Here is a 20,505-nt window from a genome sequence, read left to right on the forward strand (position 1 = left end):
GTAGGCTGCAACACTCAATATGGATGATGCAGCTAGAAAAGCAAGGGCGTGTAAAGCATGGCTGCTACTCATACAAGTTTTTGTTCTAAGCTGTGATTACTATTTGCACAGAGAAAATAGAGGCATTTTTCCCCAAACATACTCAGACACAAACTTAAAGCAGCAGAGAATGACATCCATTAACTGCCCTTTTGTATCTTTTCAGAGCTGAAAAAAAGGAAGAAGTCCCTCCTGCATCTTAAAATTTGCCACATAAGTTCTTGCATCCCCTAGGAATACAAATAAATAGTCTGAAAAACCTTCCACAGGCAGAATCTCTATAAATGTTCATGAAGTGCCAGGCAATACTGGTTACCTGCCTCCATCTAGTGGTGACAGGACACCCTGCAGCAGCCTTTGGAGACTGCTTCGAGGATCACCACGGAAGGAATCCCGAGAGAAACCACCAGGTTTGTTAAGAGCAGCATGCCAGAAATCATTCTTTTTATAATCTCAGATAAATTACATCCATCTGGAGTTAGACAGCACTAAACCCTGCTTGTTGACAATTCACGTGCAGATCACGTGAAATTTTCTAAAACTTGTGCAGAGCTCAATGAAGAGGTGATGAGCACTTCCCTTTATTTTTCCCAGCTGTGGCATTTAGACAGACAGCAATACATTATGGGAAAGGATGACATTCTGTGAGCACAATTCCACTTTTAGATAAAGCATTTCTTTGGCATTGAAATAAATGACATCCTAACTAGATGCACATGATTCTGTTCAGGGTGCAAGGGGACAGACTGCAAACTACAAAGGACACAAATTTTCAATGTTAGTATAACAATGTCAAGGCAGAAGGGACAACTGTAATTGCTGGCTAGTGGTCACCAGGACAACAATCCTTTTGCTGCATTTTTCCTATGAGACATTTCCTCACCATAGCAAAGATGATACTCTGACAAGTAAGTGGACACTCCCTCAGTCCCTTTCCTTGATGAAATTTAGTATTTTTTGTTTTAGAGAACTAAAATGCAAAGAAGGGGCTGGGGGGGCACACAGTCCTGCATTTTAAAAACACACCTGCCTTAAAAGGCACATGATTTCTACAGCAAGGCCTGCTATGTAACATAAGCATCCTGGAAGTAGATAGCTAGACCAAAAGTAACTTGAATTCCCAATTCCACAGAGATAAAACCACTGGCATTTAATAGCAAACACAATAGAACATTCAAAATCATTTATGAGTTCCCAGTGTGTGACTAAGCTGCCAAATTTGGCAGCGGTCATGTTTGACCTTCTGTCTATAGTTAAACCAATCCTCCAAGTAGCCAGCTTCAGTTAGCTCAATTAAATTTAAATTTAAGTAATTTAAACAAAGTTATAGACAACTAATTTTATTTTAAGCACCAATAATCTGTTCATCCTATGGCCAGACTGTTGAGTTGTCTAAGGGTGTGGAGAGCTGACCCTGTCTGGGTACCAGGTGCCCACAAAAATCACCCTGGCATTTCCCTGCTCAGCTGGACAGAGGAGAGAAAATACAGCAAAAGGCTCAAGGGCTGAGATACGGCTGGGGAGAGAGCACACACCAGTTACTGTCATGGACAAACAGATTCAACTTGGGTAATAAACTCAATTTCCTCATCAAATCAGAGTGGGATAATAAGAAATAAACCCAAATTTTAACAATACCTTCCCCTACCTCTTTTCTCCCAAGGGCGAACTTTATTCACAAATTCTCTACTTCCTCCTCACTGCACTGATGGAGGATGGAGAATGGGGATTGTGCTCAGTTCATCCCATGTTACTTCTGCTGCTCCTTCCCCCTCACACTCTGCTCTGCTCCAGTGTGGGGTCTCTCCCTACAGGAGACAGTCCTCCATGAATTCCTCCAACACAAGCCCTTCCATGGGCTGCAGTTTTTCATTAATTGCTCCAGCAGGCTCCCCTGCAGGGTCACAGGTTCTTCCAGGAAGCCTGCTCTAGTGTGGGCTTCCCAGAGGGTCACAGCCTCCCTCAGGTATCCACAAGCTCCACCATGGAGCCCTCCAGGGGCTGCAGGTGGATCTCTGCTCCCCTGTGGAGCCTCATGGGCTGCAGGAGCACAGCTTGCTACACCATGGTCTTCATCATGGGCTGCAGGGGAATCTCTGCACTGGCACCTGAAGCATCTCCTGCCCCTCCGTCAGTGACCTTGGAGTCTGCAGAGCTCTTTCTCTCCCATGTTCTCACTTCTGTCCCAGGCTGCTGTGCAGCAACTTTTGGCCCTTCAAAAATCTTATCCCAGAGGCCCTACCACAGTCACTGTTGGGCTCAGCCTTGGCCAGGAGCAGGTCCACCCTGGAGGCAGCTGGCAGTGCCTCTGTTGGACATAGGGAGGCCTTCCCACTCCCGTCCACTACCAAAACCTGGCCATATAAACTCAATAGAGAGGGATACTCCATTTTTACAGAGGACTATTTTGCTTTTTAAAGCCTAACTAGGAAGTGGCTACAAGGACCATCAAACGGGCCGAGTTGTCTATCAACAGACGTATCAAAAGCTCTGATAGCTGTCTGCCCCAGTATTAACTGTCCTTTTTTCAACATCTTCAGGAAGACTAAATTGCTAGAGAACACTGCTTCTATACTCCAGCCCTTGCACTGGCTACCCATTAGCCCTAAGTTCAATTTTAAGCCACATCAATTTTAATATTGTTTCTTTCCCATCCTGCCATGTACCACCTTGTTGCTTTGGGACCACAAAATATAACATTGCACAGTTTCACAACAGCTAAAACCCACCAGGGCTGGTTCAGGAATGCTGTCCTTCTTTCTGTGCAATCACATGCTGGAGAGCTGACTTATCTCCTCCCATGAGGACAAAACAAGCAGCAGGGGCAGCACCAGCCTCCAACCTTAGCTGGTTCCAGCTGACACAGAACAAGCCCCTGCCCTATGGCTGCAGCACAGCCATCATTTCAGCTCTCAGCTGAAACAAGCTTCTTTTTAAGAGTCCTTCTGCAAAGTCCGACAAAACCTGTTCCCAGATATACATTTACATACATTCCAACAAGGTGAGCTAGCATCACTGTGTATGCTACAAGGACAGCAACTGTAAGACAACAACTTGCTCTGTTTCCAAAACATTCAATGTCCTTTTGATAGCAAAATCTGCCACAAATATTTCCACAATTAACAGGACAGCAATGCCATTAAAATTTAAAGTGTGGTAAAACCATCTTAATTATATCTTATATTTCAACCACAAGATAATTTCTCTTGTCCATACAACCACAGCATTTTAAAATAGAGTAGCATATTAGAATTGCCAGAAATCTCATCCCACAAGTTTTGCTTTTCTTTATAAACCTGCACAATTTTACAGTAAAGCAATTTCTATATATTTCAGAGCTTAAGGATATTATTCTAAAATACAGTACTTCAATTCTCCACACATCAGAAGACTAGTTTATGAGCATGACAAAAAAAATACAACTTCAGAGACTGAGACTTCACTGAACCATCCCCTGGCTCCTGTTACATTCTTGCACAGTAGCACACAACTTCGTGGCATTTCAAATTCAGGATTACCTGAAGTATTATCTGCTGAAAGCTATACCACAATTCTATTACCTATGAGGTGACTATACCAATTTTCTCATCCCACCACACCTACGTCACTCTTATACTTTAATGAATGACAAATTTCTGTGTTTAACACTCTACAATTAGAGACGTTAGCTTAAAAACCATGTATCTCTTAATGAAGTACATCTGTTCTGCTTTCCCAAGAATCCTTTAGCTGCAATATTCTGCAGTGTGCCTTGCTGAGTCTTAAAATTATACTTTTGAACTCCAGACAAAAGCACTATATATTCAGCTGAAATAATGAAAAAAAGACAAGTCAGTTAGTAAATCCTAACTTTCATGAAAAATGCCTGATAGGTCATTAAATGGAGAAAACCAGCTTGAAGTAGATTTTTAGTTAGTTTTATCTTTTTTTAACTGAAAATATGCAAATTGCAATAGATATAAAGCAATACTTTATTACATCCAAGCATCATACCTGTGTGAAGTATTTTCCATCTTGTTTCAGGACTTTCATTGAGAGGTCAAGAATCAACCGTAGAAATTCCCATGTGGAATCTGCATATGGGCAATGATTGAAAAACAGAACAGCACATTATTGGCTTGTTTACTTATTACATATTGAAGACTTGCAAAGTTAAAAAAAAAAATAAAGCCTGGATTTAAAAAAAACAAATGCAAACCATACACAATGGCAATGATGGCAGAGTATTGTTTTTCTCCACAGGAATTTTCCTGAAGTTTCCAATAAATTATGCAGTGAGGAAAATTTACTGGAGTATGAACACCAAATACTTCTCAAGAGCTACATGAGTTTACATTATTCTGGAATAACAGATTAAAAAGAGTGCTAGGCACTTGCTAGTCTTTTCTAACATTCAAAAATAATTTAAAAACCATTAGTCTTTTTTCTCAGATCTGCTTTTCAAATAGGAAAAAAATGAAAGCATTTATGCTGCAGACTATTATGCAGCAGAAGGACAGAAATGTAAAAATTCTCAGAAGTTTAAGTAAATAAATTAGAAGCATTACCTTCTTCTGGAGATGTGGAGATTGGAACAGCTGTCAGATCATTAATTACATAATCAAACATTCTTCCTTCTTTGGCATACCTCTTCAGTACAGGAATACAGTCTTCAATTAGAACCTATAAGAATGAAATACTGTTAGAAGTCCTAAAAATAGCCTAAAATGACCAGCTAAAAGGAACAAATGTGGATTCACAGAAATTAGGAGGAAAAAATTACAAAATAATTGCATATTTAATTCTAGGCTTTATTTTCAAGTTTTTACATCATACAGAAAGGAGGAACTTCGTAGGAATTATGACATGAAAACACAGGCATTCCAGGACTGAAGTTCCTAGATCTGTGACCACCGCTCTTTCTACCAAATGCTGACAACAGTTAGCAGTTCCAACATGTGAGTTAAATAAGGTATTTGTATGAAGGGCCACTGATTTCCATGGAGTAGCATGTTATTTTTTGTGTGTTTTTATTAGCTAACTCCTGTAAGTTAATAGCTGTGACAACATCTACAGGCCATTAATGAAAACAGAAAAATGTCAGATTACATCTGGGTTCATTTGTAAGTGCTGTCAGATTCAGCACAAAGAACTCAACTGCAGGGATGCATGACATCTGTTAGGGTTTTTATTTTAATGTAATAGCAGTGTGATACTAAGGGATTTTGCCTGCAAATCAAAAATAATTCTTAAATGTATATTACAAATTCAGCTATTTTCAACTAAGAAACACATTTCTTCTCTCTTTTTACAGTTTAACTAATGATGTTGTTAAACACAACGTTCTTACTGTTATCTCTTCTTTATTTCTAAGTTATAGCAAACATTCTCCTATTTCACATTCCTTAAATGCTACATTTGCAATTCATTTTAGAAGTCTAAAGATGGAGAGTTAAAATACTTCCAACAAATTCCAGTTATTAAAATATGCAAGTGTCATACAAAAGGAAAAAAGCTCCCCAAACTTAAGTCAGAAGACCTGCCCCCAAAACTTTGCCATAGCAGTTCTTCCAGACTAGGTCTATGTGTATGTGAAATATGACTTGTAATGAAAGAAGAACAGAACATTACCTGGTAGCAGTCTCCTTTCAGATTGTCTAAGACATCTCCGCACGTTTTCCGCATGTGTTTTTTACACCCGTCAATCACCATTTGGTCAATGTTTGAAGTTTGTCAAGGCATCATAAATTCCAGAAATAGAGGTAAGAGTTTCTACCTCTTCAGAAACAAGTTCACAAAGAGGCATTCACAAAGAAATAATTAGATGTGTCTGTTGGTATATGTACTGCAATAATCAACCTTATGTACCGGTACATACGTAGATCTGTACTCCAGATTCAATCAGATGATCACAAAGTGCTTCTTTTTAGTTTTAACCAGTATTTTTTATAGCTTAGGTTATCATTACTATGAAAGCCTGAAAAGTGAATTGTAAGACTAGTGAAAACTCCATAAAGTAAAACTAGGTTAAGATTTTAACCTACATTTTTATAACAATTATTCTTAGTCTCAGCAAATAGATCCCAAAACCTAGAATGATCAACATCTCATATGGCTAACAATGGTTTATGTTACTAATTATACCAACTACAGAATGTTGAAAACTTGATTTGTATTGGTATTTTTAGAACAGGGTTGGTCAATTCATCAATACAGTTCATCAAGTCCTGACATTTCTATTGATTAAGTTTTTTTGCTTCGAGGCACTTTCTTTAGGAAAACAGACAAACTCAAGAAGGCAGAAGTGAGCCCAAACTTGACAGACCTGTCTTCTGTTATTAGAGAAAGCATCAGTCTGATGATGAAAGCATTCCTTTCCAGCCTTACGTAAACTGCTACTGAGAGTTATGGTATGGATTAGGAACCTGAAAGCAGGTGTTGCACAATGATGCACAAATGTCCAGTCACTGAGTCTCTCTAAGTTGCCAGAAAGATTTCACTTTAGATGCTATCTCCTCACGCAAATCAGGTAACCTGACAGGTATCTATGCTCAGTGCTAGGGTATCAGCAGAAAGCTCAGGTTGATATGAATGATGGGCCACTTGTCAAAGGATATCTCTACCATAGTAACCATCTTTGGCTTCAGTTTGACTATCTCATAGAGTATACCTCCATCACCACCTCCTAGGATTAGCACTTCTTTCCCAGTGTAATCTTCCTTCCCGCTGCCCATTATGGCTTGAGTATACGCCAGGTCACTCTCTGCCAGATCTGAATGGAAGGAAGGAAGAAAGAATTGGACAGCAATATCAAATCTTCAGTTGTTCTCATTAACTGGTATTAATCCAGAGGTGATACAATACAGACCAAAGCAAGAACACCTACAGAAACAACATGGCTCTCAGAGACAGTCCCAGTAATGAGATTCTTCTCAGAATCCCACACAGGATTTCTCCAGTTCTCCACATGAGCCCAACAATGGCCACCTCGGCATTAAGAAGTATGCCAAGAGAAAAAGTAGCAGAGCAAAACCATCAGTCGTAGTAACTTGATGCTCATACTTCACACTTCAGTGGGTTTTTATCTCAGACTCATCCTGCAAGCGATAGATCTGGAAATTTCTGAAAATGCATTGTGGACCCCAGCTAAAAGAGCAACCTAGATGCACACAGGTGGATCCCTGCACAGAAACAAACATGACCATCAACAGCCAGGTGCTGAAGGGCCCTGCCACTTGCCTGCTGCCAGCATTAGCTTCAGTAGTAAAGCAGGCAGTAACGCTCCCAAGCTGCAACAAGGGCCAAGATCCAGACTAGCAGGGCCAAGCTCTGTGCAGCAGCACATTGTGGCACATCCTGTCACTCTGCCTGGCAATCACCACCTCACTTATGACTGCACAATAACAAAATGAGACAAAGCATTATTTCAAAATCCCATGGAAGGGAAATAAGCAATGGCATACTTCCCTTCCTACAAGGCACATTGTCATAATGTTCAAGCAAAACCTCATCTACATATTAAACTCTGATAAAAATTTCTTGCTAGAATAACTGAATATCCAATTTGATGATTTCTAATACAATTCTATCTGGATTAGAAAATACCTTGCTAATGAATTCAATAGCAGTGCTTTTCAGCTGCCAGCTGCACAGAAGCCCTCTTGACAGCTGCAGAAAGCTAACTGAATTGTTAGAGGTACTTCCAATGATTTCAAAAAGCTGTATTTCAATTTCTTAATTACTCTGCCATTAGAGTGAAAATAGGTATTCTATACCTGGACAGCAACATCCTTCATTTACCAGAGTCTCTCCTTTTCAACATAAGAACTAAGAGATTTTACAAAGCATAGTCCTTTTGTTGCCTAGATTTTCCAGCAGTCTCCAGCTTTAATGAACAGCAGTCCACTTTTCCTAAGTCTACTTTCAAAAATACAAAGGTCAGCAGGGATGAAGTACCCCATATAAAAACCCCCACATAAAGATTGGGTCACTACTTTGATTAACTTATGAGTTCAAGTTCTATTATTTGTTCACAAATAAAGCAGCTAAATGCTTTGAGATACAGCTGTCCTATACCTCACCAAGCAGGAAATTCCCTTAGAGAACCAAGGGAGCAGCAGGATTATACACATACATGCCAGGTATCACTTCATATTTCTTTAGAACACCACTGTGTTTTGAAGACTGATAAAGTAGCTTGTTTGTCAAAGAGAAGCTCTTAGAAGGTTGGACTGGCAACAAACTGAAAAGTTCATATAAAAGAATGGAGGAGAGCAAGCTCTGCTATAGAACACCATCTTCTAATCTCCCAGGCTACTTTCTGCAGCAAAGATACTAACTCTGGAAAAATAATTTTTTTTTAACTCTAGATTTTACTCTGGTCAGCCTGATTAACATCCTTAATATACATGAACAGATATATGTGTATATGCACAGTTTCCAGCATCTGAACCATTACTCTTAGGCATCTATTAAAACTGCCATAGCAGGATACAAAACAACACTTTTGACATTTTCATACCAGAGATCCTTAAATGAGATGATACTTACTAACATCCCCACTGAGAATAAGAATATTCCCAAACTGTTTTGAATGCAGAATTTTAATATTCTGAAAAGGTGAATCTTCATCATAAACAACTTCATCTATGTCATACTCCACCAGGCGCCCATCAGCTGTGGGCCAGTATCTATCAATAACACCTCCTCTCAAAATGGCTGGCAACCTGAACAAAATAACATGAAAAAGGATTACAAAAATTTGAAATGTTGATTTTAAAAAAATCCACTTCAAACATACTGTGGATTCACCATAATAAATAATATTCATGAGAGGCTTCTAATAAAATTTGCCACATTTAATACTTAACATGTATAGGAAACTTACCAGTCATATGTTATATATATTTAACTTGCTAAAGGACAGGTAGTATACATGGCTCTTCTTTATGTACAACTTCCACAATGTACTTGTGGATTTCTTTCTATTCTAAGAGATGGAATTTACATAATGAATGAGCCTCCGTAGAAGAATCAGCTCATGACTAGAAATTAATACAATACAAAAACAGAATGCAGGCAAAAAAACATGACAAAACGTCTTCCCATCTTCAGTTAAGAATGACATTTCTCTGTAACTAAGTGGATCTCATTCTGACGCTATACTGAGATACATTTTAACACACAGAGAAACAAAAAAAGAACTATTACAGCGTTTCAAACTGAGCTGGGTCAGCCTGCAGTACATAACCACAATCCTTGATATCACTCAATAGTCTGTATTACTTTTTAAAAGTGGTTCAAGCATCTGCTAAGACTGTTTTGGGTATGTTGTTTGTGGGTATTAGGATTTTTTTTAATTCCATAGAGATGTACCTCGGTTCAAACCAGCACTTCACCTGTAAAGGCAAACTATCTTTGAAATGACAGCGAACAACCAAAGAGATTGCATTTAGGCAAAACATGCAGGCACAGAGTTCATCAGATCTCCCAGACGCACTTCAAAGAATTAAAGCGTTTTTTCCAGGAGACTGCAGCAGAAGACCAGATCCAACAAGGCTTCTTCTTAATTCCCTAGTGATTGCCGATCAACGTTTCAGAAACACTTCCTACCCGCAGCGAGCCGCCAGATGGCGGCACATGGTGAGAGCAAGAGCAACCCTCCCTTACAACAAAAAAGCGTGAGAAACTTCTCCAGCTACATTCGTCCTACTGCACCTGCATGTGTGCAGCTGGCACCAAAACAAAACAATGCAAAATGCAAAACAAATTAAAAAGAACCCAAAAAACCCCATAAAAAACCCCACAAACCAAAAACAAGCAAAAAAAAAAAAAGACATTGATGAGCATGTGACAAGATCCATGCCAGATGCACTGTTCTAGGAGGTTCACTTCCCCATACTAAGGTAAGCAGAAGATCTAGACCACTCCAGGCAGACACTGTCCTGACCTGTTTTTTAAGAAATACCTATCACAGGGATGCAACTAACTCCCTTTATCATTTCAGCATCAAAACAGCCTCAGAAAGCTTCTCCTCCATAAGCAAAGATACAAGATCATCTATGTTCATACACTGTCCACCTTTTGTGAGGCTTTACCAGGTTGAAGTAGCAAGATAATTACTCTGTTTTACATACAACTGAGAAACAGAAATAACAATAATACCACTTTTCAAATTGCTACCATTTTGCTTGTACTCTCTTCATAACCTTCAGACCTACTTTCTGCCATAGTACTGCTTAACCGTTTTCCTGTTTTGTAGTTTGCTCCTTGGCTTTACTGAGCCTTGTTGATTTCACACTTTCTTTTTACTTTTCTTGACCCATTTTCACTTTTATGTTCCTTCAAGCACCTGCTGCACTTTCTACCATGTGCCTAGAGTAAGTGCTCCCTGGCTTCAAGGTATCAGTCACTGCCAGACAGCCACCATGAAGACAACAAGAAGCCATATCCAGTATGAAACTTATTTCAGCACCAGGCCATGAGCTGCAATTTGAGTCCTTAAATCTTAACACATAGCCTTGAATTTAAATAATCCAAATTGACAAAGGGCTTGCAAAGTCTCCATCCTTAAGTTTAATTATAAAAATTTGCTACAAAACATAGCTACCTTCTCAGCAGGTCCCTAAACCACACATACCCACAGCAAGCACCTTGAGGCACAGCAGAGGCAGAGATGTGAGAAAGGGATGCAGGAAACCTTGTCAGGGCAAAGTCTCCTCTGTAGGCTTGAGCTCCATTTTTGCTCTAATTCTCACCCCTGGTCCCTGTGCCAGAGGTGCACTGCAGCTCCATCCTCACCTGCCCAAGTCTTTTGCCAATCCCTGACACGCAGCATGTGGTCAGAATTGCCTCAGTACTACAGCCCAGCCTGGCAGCCACAGGGCTGGGTCTGATCCTGGTCACCATCATCAGCTCACCTTCTCCATGAGCTCTGGGATGTGGCCCACAGGGTACAGTTTATGCCCTGGCCTATTCCTCTGCCACCCCTGGCTGCCCAGCTCTTTCAGAGCAGTCTGCTTCTGCTTCCACGTTGCGTTTTCTCTCACTATTTCATGCAATCCTCACAAGAAACTAAAAAAAATCCCATCCCTATCTTCACACTCCAGGCTATTCACTGCATTACAGCAAAGCCTAACTTGCTTATTATCTTTAGTAACTATGCAGACAAGCCAAACAGAAGTAGAGGTACAAACTTACCGTTTCACCCTTTTTATGTTACCATGAATCAACTCTTTCATTCTTTCTTCTACTTTGTTTAGAAGCTGCAAAAAATAGGAAATAAGAGGTAGGAATTTGTAAATCAGCACTTAATGCAAAATATCTGTTAAATTAGCCTATCTGGAAGTCAATAAAACATAGCACCTGCTATGAGAAGGCTTTGAAATGTAACACTAGAAGCCCAAGAGTAACTAGCTGGCCTCCTCAGCCTTGTTACTAGCAAGAATGTGCACATTTCAGCAGCTGTCATCACTGTATTTAGCTGTTCTCTAGGACAACACATCCAAAGAGGGAACATGAGAACCCTTCAAAGTTCCACTCCTGTTACAGCAGTGGGCTCCTCCCCTGCAATATTCAATGTCTAGAGCCTTCATGCCAGGGAAGATGAAATTGGTTTTTCTCCATGGGGCAAAAGATTGAGTATGGAGGCTTCCCATCTCTCAGAACAGGGAGTACAAAGAAGTCTCACACTAATACACCAGGCTGCAGACCAAACATCTCATGTCCTCCCTCAGTGCCCTGGGTAGCTGAAGAGACCCAAGCCCTAACCAAGGCTGCTGTATTTTCACAACTATTACAAAGAACATGAGGCCCAGTACTTGCAGAGGAGTGTGTGCATTCATGCACTCACACATGTGCACAACTTCAACAGGTGCTACTGCTCCTCATCTGTGAGCATCCAGGTTTGAACTGACTTCAATATTTTCAGTCTTTTACCATGATAGACTTTGACAGACCTGACAAAAAAGGGGTTCCCCGTACGATTAGGTAATCCTAGTAAGGTAAGCAACATTCATACCTGATCAACTTCTTCTCTTCCTTTCATGTCATCGTTGTAGCTCTGCAGATCCACCAACACCAGTCCATGAGGGTGAATTCTCAAATTGGCAAAACTATAACAGAGACAGTGATGACAAATTTATTATCAAAAATCAGAGTACAGAAAGAAAATCTAAAACAAGTTATATTAAAGTTCAGAATGAGTATATTTTTCCCCAGCACATGTAACTGTTGGCCGTGCCAGCTCAAGTCTTCCTCTTCGAGTCACAAAGAGCAAACAAAGTTGCAAGAACTTGCCTATCACTAAACAACTAATAAAACCCCTAGGAAGCAAGGCAGTGAAACAGGGTGTTTAAGCCACAACAACAATTGCACAATGTAGAATACACTGCTTGCTAGTCTACAGGCCTGCTGGAACAGGTGTGTTGGTTTAGGCTTTTTAATTGAAAACAATCCTTAAGAAAACAGCTGGACACTTTCCTTCCTCTATATTTTCCTCTTCACTTCTGGAGGTGGGTCTCTGTTTTGTTATGCAGGCAGGGTGGTTGGGATTGGTTGTTTGATTTTTTGTTGGTTGTTTTTAAATTTTTTTTATAGTAACTATTCAGAGACAATGATCACATTCAAAGCTGAATAAAAATCTGTAAGTGAAAAACAATAAGCATCCTGGAGCAAACCACAGCTCTGACTGGCAAAGAAATTGCAGTAGCATACTCTCATTGATGAATACACATGCCAAGTCAACTTCTACTGTATATTTACTACAGAAACATTTAAAGACCAAAGAGCAAGGCCTCACCATTGAACAGTGAATCTCCGAGAACTTGCGATGAAGAAAACAAGAACCAAGGGCAGTGGGGGAAGGACAAAAGGAAACAGTGTAGCAGAGGCAATATCCTTCCTATTCTAGGGAGGAGAGAAGACAAAAAGAAACAGAAAGGCTACAAAGGAAGCGGAGGAGAAAAACACACGCCAGAAAAAAGCAGAAGAGGGGATGAGAACAGGAATGGCTGAACAAAGAAAGGGTATTCAGGGATAGAAATGCACTAGTACAACACAGAAACCTCAGATAAAGCTGTATCATTCTCTGAATGCTCCATTCTCTGCCTGTCTTCTCTTATCACCCCACTCAGCCCCAAAGGAAAACACAAACCAACTCCTGTTATGACAAAGTTTACATGGCCTTTCATCTCCCCACCACCCCCACCATTTTTGTCTCTTCCAGAGCCCCTTTTGCAAACTGTCAGCCTCAATAGGAACACCACCTCCACCATGATGCTGGGACCTTCAGCCCTCAGCTGCAGTCTGAGATAAAACCCTGAATATTGTGTGTTATCTGAAGACAACTTCTGGCAACTGTAAAACAATCAAATTATGAAACTGACTGAAGCAAATCAAAAATAAAAACACCTTGCCAGCTTTGGAACAGCAGTGATCTGCAGCTCTCACGTGTTACTACCGTCACCCAGTGCTCTTCAGAGGATGGGTCTGGGCAGTCTGAGTCTCTCCTCCGGACTCTGCAGACAGGCCCTTGTCCCCAGGAAGAAGAGGCATTTCCATTTCCTACACACATGCACACCCAGAGCACACAGCCTGTCACCACCTTGGAGCAGCCCTCCCTCCATCCCGGAGCTTCCCCACTAGGTGTCCTCCGACACAGGGTTTTGGTGAGGAATCACAAAAGCCTACCAGGATACTGTTTATATGAGGGTTTGGGGTTTTTTAAAGCAGAGAACAACAGAGCAGAACTTAGAAGATGGAAGTACTGGTCACTACAGCAGGTTTTGGACATGACCATTCATATTGAAAAGGGTGAAGTCCATAGGCCCTCAGAGCTGTGGCAATACAGACAGAAAAATGTATATGCAGCTCACAAGACAGCTCTGATTCCCTGAAAACTGTCATGGTGTCAAATATTTTCACTGTTAGAAAAACTTTTTATCAGTTTGTTTCCACATTCTGGGAGCTGCTGTTGGCACAAATGAACAACAGATTGACTGTCCCATGACTCAAGTTCTCTTTTAAATTAATTTCCTACAAGAATCACACAGCTGTCATAAGATTTGACAGCTGACATCTTCACTTCCCCTGTGACTCCATGAGAGCCTCAGCAGGGGACATTCCTGCCCCTGCTTTGGGGTGGGAGGTGAGAGAGGCAGAGAGCAGAGTTGCTCTGAAAGTACAGCCACACAACTTCAGATTTGGTATGTATTTGCTGTGGTATGACAGCCTTAGAATGCAGAGACAACAGCAGAACCATCCATTTCATCCAGTTGTCACCTCTAGCAGAATAGAAGGGTCCTGACACCTGGGGCAAGGGGGAAGAGATGAAAGGCAGGCAGCAGGCTGTGCAATGGGACTAAACTTCAAATTCCAACAGGTTCCAAGTTTCTGGCTGATATTCTCAGCTAGTTTATGGTAAAAAAAAACCAACAACTTGAATGAAATTCAAAATTATCAACAATAATACAGGTCCAGGTTGGCTATACCTTGGCTATAAGTTATCTGGATGAAAAGAGACACCTAAAGTAAGCTAAAATGCCTGTAAATATTTAAGCACATAGCCAACAGTACAAGTATACTCAAAAAAGTGAACAGTCCAGTATTAAGTAGTATTAATGCAGTAGTGGTAGGCCAAAGCTGAACTCACAAAAAGTTACCAGCTTCAGCCAGCAGACAGTAAAAGCTATGCTGGCTTTTGTCATTTTACATTTTTCTGCTTGGCAGAACATATATGAACACAGGTTTTTATCAGCAGCTGCTCTTTTAATATGTGGAAGAGGGTTCTTTAAAACAATGAAAATAGTTTCCATTTTCAATCTATGAATATACAGGAAAGATTACTTTAGAATCCAATAGGGGGAAAATAAAGTTTGCTTCAAAATTAGCCCCTTCTGTCTCATCTTCCTGAAAAATACAATACCTGTTTAAAAAAAAAAAAGCCATCTGCCACACTGCTGGTGTGTGCTTGCATGTAATTTCATAAAAGTAAAAAGGGGGAAAAAAAAGCTCAGTGAGGTGGTATCCTCTTCCTTTCCATCTGGCAAGGAAATCTGCACCTGAAAAGCAGCTCCCACTGTAAGAACACTCCACTTGCTGCTGCACCTGCATATCTGCCACATCCTCCAAGGCAGCGCTCAAGCTTTCTGTGCTGGTATGCAAACAGGTGTCAGCTATAGATATAATTCTACTGAGTGCTGCATCTTAGCACCTGAACATCAGAAAACATCAGATGTCAACAAATAATTCCAAACTGCACAAATCAAAAAGTAACTGCTGGAAAAGAACTAGAAAGCAAAGATCAAAATATTCTAACCCAAAATGCAACAGCCTACCTTAGTTACTTGTACTGCAGAGTACAATGCAACAGTACAATCACACATACCCAAGAAAGGATTTCCCAAAACCTCACACCCAGAGAATAAAGCTGGATAGAAAGACAAGTACCTACAAACTCCTCTTTACCCATCAAAGCTTTTATCTGCTGACTAACTTTGAATCACTATAAAGAGAATAGTTCAAGTATTTAAAAGATAGCTTGCCATTAAAAGCATCACCTGTCAAACTACTGAATGAGAGAGGAAATAAAAATTTGCTTATACTAGGGAAATGTAAAATTTTTTAAAATGGCATGACACTGTTTACCTAAAACATATTCTTTTTTAAAGTCCTTCACCTTAATTACAAAGTACTTGAGGGACCTTAAGGAGCTAGGCAATCACATTTCTTCATTATACCATTAGTCCAGTTCTGTTTTTACAGAAGAAAATTAAATCAATAAAAGCTACCATGGTAGCTGCTGCTGATTCCTACCAACTACTTCCTATTCTTCAGCCCATTTTTACACTCTGGGTGACTCCATAGGCCACTTTAAAATATGCTGTCTAGCATACAGAGTGGTTAGCAAAATACTAACAAAGAAAGGAAAAAAGTAAACACATTCCCCTCCCCCTTCACAGTGTTAACATATTCATCACCATCCCTGTGACATACAAACCAAATTCAACAGGGTAAAGCTTGCACTGCTGTGAACAGTGAAGTCAAGTGCAGTAGGATTATACTTCTCTAAACAAGAATTCAGACACCAAAGTTAAAAATGGATGTGTGCTATAAAGGAGGTCAAAGCTTTTCTAAAAGACACTCTTCTACTGTAGAAACCGTGACTCAAGTTTCAGGTTTTGGGGGTTATTGAAGAACTTCAAGATGGAACATGATAAAAGAAGGAGCGCAGATTTACAAGGGAAAAAAACTCTCACAGCTCTATGCAGTATAATAAAAGGCTACTTGCTCACAAGCAGTAATGAGATTAAAACAAAGCATTAATTGAGAAGATATTAGTTGCTAAAGATTAGCTTCACTGATTTTTCTCCTTAACTTAGATGTAACAACACTTCTCAATCTGTTGAAATATACCGGGCAGTATGACTTTGTACAAAGTCACATATACATTAAATAAGATAAAAATTTCACATGTTTTAAACCTAACTTTTAACTGTTTAGCCCAAGATAGTGACATTTCAGTAAAAGCATGCTGCTTAATGTGACCCAACAAACCACTCTAGAAAGAATCTAAAAACACACAGCTCAGAAAAACAAGACTCGAAATTCAAGAGACAGAGCTCCGCTATGGCACACGCTACAGCTCCCCAAGCAGTGTCTGGGCAAGGGGGCTGGCAAAGCACAGAGAAATGCATCCATCCCCACCACTTCAGAGAACTTGAGTGGCTCAAGTGAGCCATTCCCTGCCCCACTCCAGAGCCTTGTGTTGACAACTCCATTAGTAAATATGAGCTGAACCTCCCTCAATTAGGTTTTTTGTCAGAACAAACCACAAAGTAAATGGATCAGGTAGAGTTGCCACATATGACTTTTGCTTGCTTAGCTTTGGACAAAAGAGAACAGGGATCTGTTGCTTTGGTAATGACAACAGGAAAGCAGGTCTTAATCCCCAAATCAGCTCCAATTCATTCCACCAGTGCAGCCCTCCATGGAGCTGTTCACTTGGTGGCTTTGTCAGAGACAGCTTTGTCAACAGCAGGGCCCACAATTCCACAGACTGTAGCACAGGGCACCCTGCAGGCTATGAGGGTTATCTCAGCAAACTTTGGAGTAAGACACTGTTTAGCAATATATTACTATCTCATCTCAGATATTTTTCCCAGGGATTAGTACCCAACTTGTTACATCAACTGCACATCTGTCTTGCAATGGCTCAGTCACCTTTGCCTGGCTAAAAAACATATTTGTGTGCACATGCTTACAACACCCTTACTCACAGCACCCACTCCATCTCTCCTTCTAGGGAGCTTGTAACAAGTTGTAGCCAGTCACCCCTACAAGAGCTGCTCAGGACACACCTGCATCACAATTCTTTTTTCCAAGTTTTACTACAAGTTGCTGCTGGAAATGAAGCACACTCACTGTGTTGCAAGGAAAGGAGAGGAAAAGCCTACATGCCCTGGCTACTTTCTTCCTAGTTGTGTCAGGTAATATTTTTATGTTAATTAAAATGTATGATATTTTAAGGCACTAAGATAAAGTGCAGACAAACTTGCTGGTATTAAAACAGAACTAGCAAGTTCTGTTTCAATTATTTAGTCAGTTGAAATCCATATGCTCATCAGTTCACTCTTACAATTTGTGAAACCTGTTTGTTTTGCAAGGTTTTTTAACTGTCCAGTCTGTTGGGTTTTATGGGTTTACAACCTCATTTGTTTAAGTTAACTGAAACTACATCAAACAAATACAAACTACACTAGCAGAAATATATTATTTAGGGCTACCTTAAAAAACCGTATTCAGGCTTGTTGTATAACCAGAGGAAACAAAACTGCTGAGGTCCCAAAACCCACAGAAAGTTCCCCTATGCATGTGTTCAGCTGACAGTGTAACAAGAGCAATCAAGTCAAATATTTTAAAATCTAGGTTTTTATAAGAACCTTTCTCAGAGATGCTTCCAGGTGCCAGTTCACTTATCTCCTGGAAAAGTTACGCAACAAAACAGTTTTCTAGGAAGTTCCTGGAGCACATCAAAAACAGGCTCTGAAACTGCTCCTTTAGAAGAGGCTATCAGCTTAAGGAGAATGATCAGATGAATTTGCAAAGAGAAAACCCAATCTGAGAATTCACATCTCATATACCTCTAACACTCAAGGAAATACAGAAAAGCAACATGAGGCCATGTAATCAAATAAAACCAACCTTTTAATCTAACTTCCTTTTACTTTTAGGTATTATCTTTTAATTCTTCAGAGTTGGTAGAACCTTGCTACTATCTTTTTAGAATTACATGAAAGCTCAACTCAATAGAGAGGAAGGATATTTACCAACTATTACAGAGGAAGAAAATTACCAACTTTGCTATATTTTCACCAACTCAAAGTCAAAAGGTTACCAGAACTGCAATGTTGATCAAATTATTCAGGAAGAATATAAAAGCACATGTAATTAAAGTAAACAAGCCTGTACAAAAGCAAGATACAACTAACAGGTTTTTCTAGACACATCAAGTATAAAAAACAAGTAATTTGAGAGAAAAAGCCAGCATCACATTTGAAAAGCTAACTGAAATAAAATAAAAAACTTCATAGAGCATAACTGAGAATGATAAACATAGAACTATTCATATCCACTTACTTGTTACCTTAGTTTGGGTCCCAAACACCCCCCACAAAAAAATCCCAATTAAACAAACAAACAGAACAAACCACCAGACAAAACAAATCCAACCAGCAAAAAGAAAACAGGCAACCCCAAAGCAGCAGCTGCCACAATTATGACGAGAACAGGTAACGATAAACAAATTTAGTGCAATAAAACCATGGTAGTTACTTATCAATAGACCAGATTAATGTATACCATAATCAAGTAACTGTGAAGCAGCATCTGGAAATAAAGTGAATGTAGTTTTGCTTATCAGTTTGTCCCAGCAGACTCAGCTTTTGTGTCAGTAATGACACCAATCACCCTTATCATGCTACTAATTACCTCCGAAGCTGCTTGAGAATTTGAAGCTTATAACAGCATGTAAATACAGACACAAACTTGTCATTGTTCACATGCCAAGGTTAGACTCCAACATGTTTAGACATATTTAATGGCCAGAAAATTACAAATACATTGAACTGACTTGAGCTTTCCTGCATCTGGAAGGACACTAGTGCTGAGACCAAGGCACCATTCTATGGTACAGGCCAGACTGACCAGTTCAACCTTCTGATATCCAAACTGCAAGACGACATAGTCCAGATTAGAAACAATATTCTTCTTTATCATAGCTACTTCATACACAAGGCTGATAAAAGGATAGCCTTCCCTGTCAACACTACAGGAGGTCCAATAGAGGGAGAAATAAATACTTTAAGGAAGGACAGCAGAGACATAATCAAAAGAAAACCCACTCACCTGCCATTTTTTTTGATGTAGGTTACTAAATAACCATGGTCTTCCCAGTTATGAACTGTTTCTGTCATTCCCTGCTCCTGAAAAATGGGCTGTAGAGCTTTAAGAACGGCATTACAATCAGCTGCAAGATTAAGAGAGAAAAAAATAATCAGTGAGGATTTTCCACTCAAGTTACTTCTGCCTTCTTTTAGAGGCTGGAAAGTTTTTCCCGGAAGCCTGGATTAATTTTTCTTTAAGTACCATTTGAACACTCTTTCATGTACCTTCTCTTCTGCCCATCCTTATCAACCCAGAGATATTTCTCAGTGCATGGGTATCCAAACAATTTTAAATCAGTTTTCACACTAAGCAAAAATGGTTATCTACTATGGATGTATTTTTATTACAGCTACTATTGATCATATACTATATCACAATCCACACAAGTCCTTACTCACAAAATTTCTTTTAAAATCGCTTAACACACAAACAGCAATCCCAAAAAAACCCCACAGCACTGACAAGAAACCTCAAAAAAAGCTAAGCTGTAATACTGGATAACTACAAAGGCATTGAAGACTAACCTACCCATCCTACTACTACACAAACATCCTTTCTTCTAACATCCAGGCCAGAGCTAGTCCCCAGTTGAAATCCGCATAATATTATGGAAAAGAATTTCTTCAAATAAGTGTCTCAAAAACAAGTTGCAAGTTTTGCCCACTTATTTTGGAATTGACAATGTGAATTAGTGGAAGATGCTCCTAAAGTTGCACTTAGCAGATCAGGAATAGAACTGGAAAGACTTAGCCCACCAGTGTCAGTGAGGAAACCTAACAAAACATTAATCTACAGGCTGTCCCTGTAAGACAAGTAGCATCGCTGCTACTTCACAAAACACAGAACTAAGCCATCATGGTCATGCAAAATTGCAACAATGTAACTAGGAGTTAGTATCTCTACCAGAGAAATCACCTGACACAGACTTAGTAGGGTCGCACAGTTTACAACCAAATCCTCCAGCACAGACAATCTTCCCCACTGTGACTTTCTTAAAGAGTTATTCCCAAGGTGCTTATTTTGCTTTACCCCTGCTCCCAAAAT

The 20,505-nt window shown here is 39.8% G+C and overlaps 1 protein-coding gene across 2 annotated transcripts in view; it reads right to left on the bottom strand.

Moving 5' to 3' along the window:
• Positions 1-20,505, bottom strand: part of SMS (spermine synthase) — a 43,302-nt gene that overhangs the window by 10,323 nt on the left and 12,474 nt on the right. For both annotated transcript variants that reach the window (XM_030943748.1, XM_030943757.1), the window contains exons 2-9: positions 19,423-19,543; positions 12,038-12,131; positions 11,218-11,282; positions 8,569-8,744; positions 6,636-6,790; positions 5,650-5,739; positions 4,587-4,701; positions 4,033-4,112 (exon numbers count right to left, since the gene is read on the bottom strand). In XM_030943748.1, the coding sequence (XP_030799608.1) occupies positions 4,033-4,112; positions 4,587-4,701; positions 5,650-5,739; positions 6,636-6,790; positions 8,569-8,744; positions 11,218-11,282; positions 12,038-12,131; positions 19,423-19,543 (896 nt within the window). The remainder of the gene's footprint in view (positions 1-4,032; positions 4,113-4,586; positions 4,702-5,649; positions 5,740-6,635; positions 6,791-8,568; positions 8,745-11,217; positions 11,283-12,037; positions 12,132-19,422; positions 19,544-20,505) is intronic.

The sequence above is a fragment of the Camarhynchus parvulus genome, chromosome 1, assembly GCF_901933205.1.
Source record: "Camarhynchus parvulus chromosome 1, STF_HiC, whole genome shotgun sequence".
NCBI lineage: Eukaryota > Metazoa > Chordata > Aves > Passeriformes > Thraupidae > Camarhynchus > Camarhynchus parvulus.